The 5,000-nt window shown below is 41.6% G+C and overlaps 1 protein-coding gene across 24 annotated transcripts in view; it reads left to right on the forward strand.

Annotated features, from left to right (window-relative positions):
- Positions 1 to 5,000, forward strand: part of LOC125032721 (phosphatidylinositol-binding clathrin assembly protein LAP-like) — an 80,083-nt gene that overhangs the window by 32,997 nt on the left and 42,086 nt on the right. For all 24 annotated transcript variants that reach the window (XM_047624018.1, XM_047624026.1, XM_047624033.1 and 21 more), the window contains exon 2: positions 4,079 to 4,221. In XM_047624018.1, the coding sequence (XP_047479974.1) occupies positions 4,079 to 4,221 (143 nt within the window). The remainder of the gene's footprint in view (positions 1 to 4,078; positions 4,222 to 5,000) is intronic.

Genomic DNA, 5,000 nt, shown 5'->3' on the forward strand with positions numbered 1-5,000 from the left:
TCGTCATATCTCACCACAAAGGCTGTCCACCATCAACAAACGCGATTAACTGAATCTACCCTTCCTTTCGACACAATAATAACCTAATGTTTATTACAAAGTAGACACAGATAAGCGCCATTTTTTCTGGATGTTTTGCAATAATTGATACGGGATTTGATTTGATTTGACGCGTTTCAGAGGAAAGGTAGAGTCGGTTGCTTAATTTTGGTGACGTGAGCGACTGATAAGGTGCGGCGAAGAATTTGATAAGAGACTTAGGAAAATAAGTTTGAGATTGGAAGAAAAATAATACAGACTGAGAAGAACAGACCAATAGACCGAAGGAAAAGAGGTAGACGGGATTTATAAGGAGATTGAGATGAGAGAATCAGAGGAACTGAAATGCAGACTCAGAGATTCGATATAGTAGTGGCTGTAGGCTTGGGGGGAACAGGAAACAGACTGCAATAGGCTGAGTTTGAGACGTAGGCTGAAACAGGCTGTGATGAAAGAAAATGCTAGTGATATTTAAACCATGTTTGAAGAATATCTATAATGTGGGAAGGACACAAGTAACAGATTGAGGAATTAGAGTGTAAGGGAAAATGAAGGGAGAAATAATGGATAGAACTAGAGGATGCAAGAGTTAGTCTGCAGGATAGAACAGGAAGCAGATATATGAATACGAGGAAATACAGATCGAACGATAAGCTGGTTAAAAATATAACAAAAAAAAAAGAGATGTCAGAAAAATCTTGCTATCATCCTCTTCCTCTCTTATCCTTCCTGCTCTCCTTCCTTCCGTCTTTCCCTTGTTCCTCCCTCCTTTCTTCCATCCCTCCATTCCTCTCCCTGCCTTTCACCCTCTCCTCTTTGCAGCCATCCTGTATCCCACGCCATAGCCATTATAAAGAGAACAACTTTTATTACCTGTGCCTGTGTCACCACCTCGTGTTTTATCGAAGGCTCCCCAAATGAAATTCAGGAACGGAGGCAGTTGAAGGAAATGTTTGCCCGGTTGTATATCGATTCTACCCATCGGGTGAATGTGCGTTCTTGGGAAATTAATAGTGTAATGATGGGGAGAATCATGGCCATTTCCTGCTGAGACACACACACGCTCCCCTGCCCGCTTGCACACGCATGCACGCATGCACGCATCCGCGCACACACGCAAACACGCTTGCAGCGGTACATGCGTGCAGGGCGCCCCCACCCCCCACACACCTGCATACACCTATTTTACTTTTCTACACATACGAGCACATACCTACATACAAACCTGCACACCTGTGGAAGCACCTGCTTGCTCTACTCTTCTGCAGACACCTACACACACCTGCACATGCATACATATACACCTGCACACACTTACAGATAAACCTGTACTTGCACTCATGCATAAACACACACACATGAACACACACATGAACACACACACACACATGAACACACACACACATGAAGACACACACACATGAAGACACACACACATGAAGACACACACACACACATGAAGACACACACACACATGAAGACACACACACACATGAAGACACACGCACACATGAAGACACACACACACACATGAAGACACACACACACACACATGAAGACACACACACACACATGAAGACACACACACACACATGAAGACACACACACACACATGAAGACACACACACACACATGAAGACACACACACACACATGAAGACACACACAACACACATGAAGACACACACACATGAAGACACACACACACACATGAAGACACACACACACATGAAGACACACACACACATGAAGACACACACACACATGAAGACACACACACACATGAAGACACACACACACATGAAGACACACACACACATGAAGACACACACACACATGAAGACACACACACACATGAAGACACACACACACATGAAGACACACACACACATGAAGACACACACACACATGAAGACACACACACACATGAAGACACACACACATGAAGACACACACACATGAAGACACACACACACATGAAGACACACACAGACATGAAGACACACACACACATGAAGACACACACACATGAAGACACACACACACATGAAGACACACACACACATGAAGACACACACACACATGAAGACACACACACATGAAGACACACACACACATGAAGACACACACACACATGAAGACACACACACACATGAAGACACACACACATGAAGACACACACACACATGAAGACACACACACATGAAGATACACACACACATGAAGACACACACACACATGAAGACACACACACATGAAGACACACACACACATGAAGACACACACACATGAAGATACACACACATGAAGACACACACACACATGAACACACACACACACATGAACACACACATGAAAACACACACTCACATGAACACACACATGAAAACACACACTCACATGAACGCACACACTCACATGAACGCACACACACACATGAACGCACACACACACATGAACGCACACACACACATGAACACACACCCACATGAACACACACACACATGAACACACACACACGCACATGAACACACACACACATGAACACACACATACGCACATGAACACACACACACATGAATGCACACACACACACATGAATGCACACACACACACACACGCACATGAACACACACACACATGAATGCACACACACACACACACACACACACACACACACACACACACACACACACACACACACACACACACACATATGAAAACACACACATGAACACACACACAGAAGAACACATACACACAGAAGAACACATACACACATGAGGACACACACACACACATGAGGACACACACACACACACGAACACACACATGAACACACACATGAACACACACATGAACACACACATGAACACACACATGAACACACATGAAAACACACACTCACATGAACACACGAACACACATGAATGCACACTCACACATGAACACACACACATGAACACACACATGAACACACATGAACACATGAACACACACACATGAACACACACATACACACATGAACACACACACACACATGAACACACATACACACACATGAACACACATACACACACTCACATGAACACACGAACACACATGAATGCACACTCACACATGAACACACACACATGAACACACACTCACACATGAACACACACACATGAACACACACATACACACATGAACACACACACACACATGAACACACATGAACACACATACACACACATGAACACACATACACACACATGAACACACATACACACACATACACACACATACACACACATGAACACACATACACACACATGAACACACATACACACACATGAACACACATGAACACACATACACACACATGAACACACATACACACACATGAACACACATACACACACATGAACACACATACACACATACACACACATGAACACATATACACACACATACACAAACATACACACATACATACACATGAACACACATACACATGAACACACATACACACACATAAACACATACATACACATGAACACACATACAGGCACATGAACACACATACACACACATACACACACATGAACACACATACACACACATACACACACATGAACACACATGAACACACATACACACATGAACACACATGAACACACATACACACACATGAACACACACACACACATGAACACACACACACACACACACACACACACACACACACACACACACACACACACACACACACATGCATAAACACTTACACAGACATACATGTGTACAGATATCCATACTCACCAGGGTTCTGTTTTTGCATTTGTTGGTAGTATATTGGAGGAAAAGCAAATTGAAAGTTGATGAAGGATTAATGCTATTAATACTATTTATCTGCTTTATATTTTATATAAAGCATAATCATAATTGGGACCATTGTTCTCAGGAATATGTTGTATGAAGCTGTTTATTTATTCACATTAGAAAACCTATACATTTATATGATTGAATTGTAACCTTCTTTCTGTTTTATTTTCCAGATCTCCTCCACTGCACCAACGAGCCAAATGTGTCAATCCCTCAGCTAGCAAACCTTCTCATTGAACGTGCACAGATGCAGTCGTGGGTCATAGTCTTCAAAGCCCTAATAACAGTACACCACTTAATGTGTTATGGAAATGAGGTAATACAGCTGTATTTATGGTGTAGAGGAATTGCAGTGTTTATTTATCCGAATGTTATTTGTGTGTATCAGTGATTATGCAAAATAGATCCTGAAAATTCAAGGTGTAAATGAATCAAGTGAGGTCACTAGCTCCTACTAATTAACTCGGCAGACAGTATGTAAAACAGTGATCAGTGGCGTAAAATACACACACATGCTGCTGCTCTTTACAATTCAAGAGGCTCTAGGGTCAATCCATTTTTTTTTTTTTTACACATGGTGGTAATCTTAGTGAATATATATTTGCTTTTCACAATCAGAGTGTTTAGCTGTTCACAAAGTATTCTATTATGCTTCATGAAATTAAACGTGTTGATTTCATTAATTATTTTGTTACTTTATTTATGGTACTGTAGGTATGCAGACTGTAGAAAGAGTTCCACTTGCCATTATATTTTCTGATGGCAAGGAAATTTTGTACGCTTGATACCATTGTTTTGTATTTTAGAAACTTACATAGCATAAAAAAATAAGCTTGCAATAGGTAGGCAGAGTGAGAGAGGAAGGGAGGAATGGAGAGAGAGAGGGGGGGGGGTGAGTGATGGTGATGCACATATTAAATTGTTGATGAAAAATGCAATCACACAAGTGTTTTACTACCAGCAAATCTTTGAGGACTTGTGCATTTGCAAGATTGAAAACTACATCCTGAATTTTTTTAGGCATCAGTTGGTTTTACGGCTCAGACAGCATCATTCAGAACAGTTTCCATGCCAACATGTCTGTACTTGGACTGA

This window comes from Penaeus chinensis, chromosome 2 (assembly GCF_019202785.1).
Source record: "Penaeus chinensis breed Huanghai No. 1 chromosome 2, ASM1920278v2, whole genome shotgun sequence".
NCBI classification, from domain to species: domain Eukaryota; kingdom Metazoa; phylum Arthropoda; class Malacostraca; order Decapoda; family Penaeidae; genus Penaeus; species Penaeus chinensis.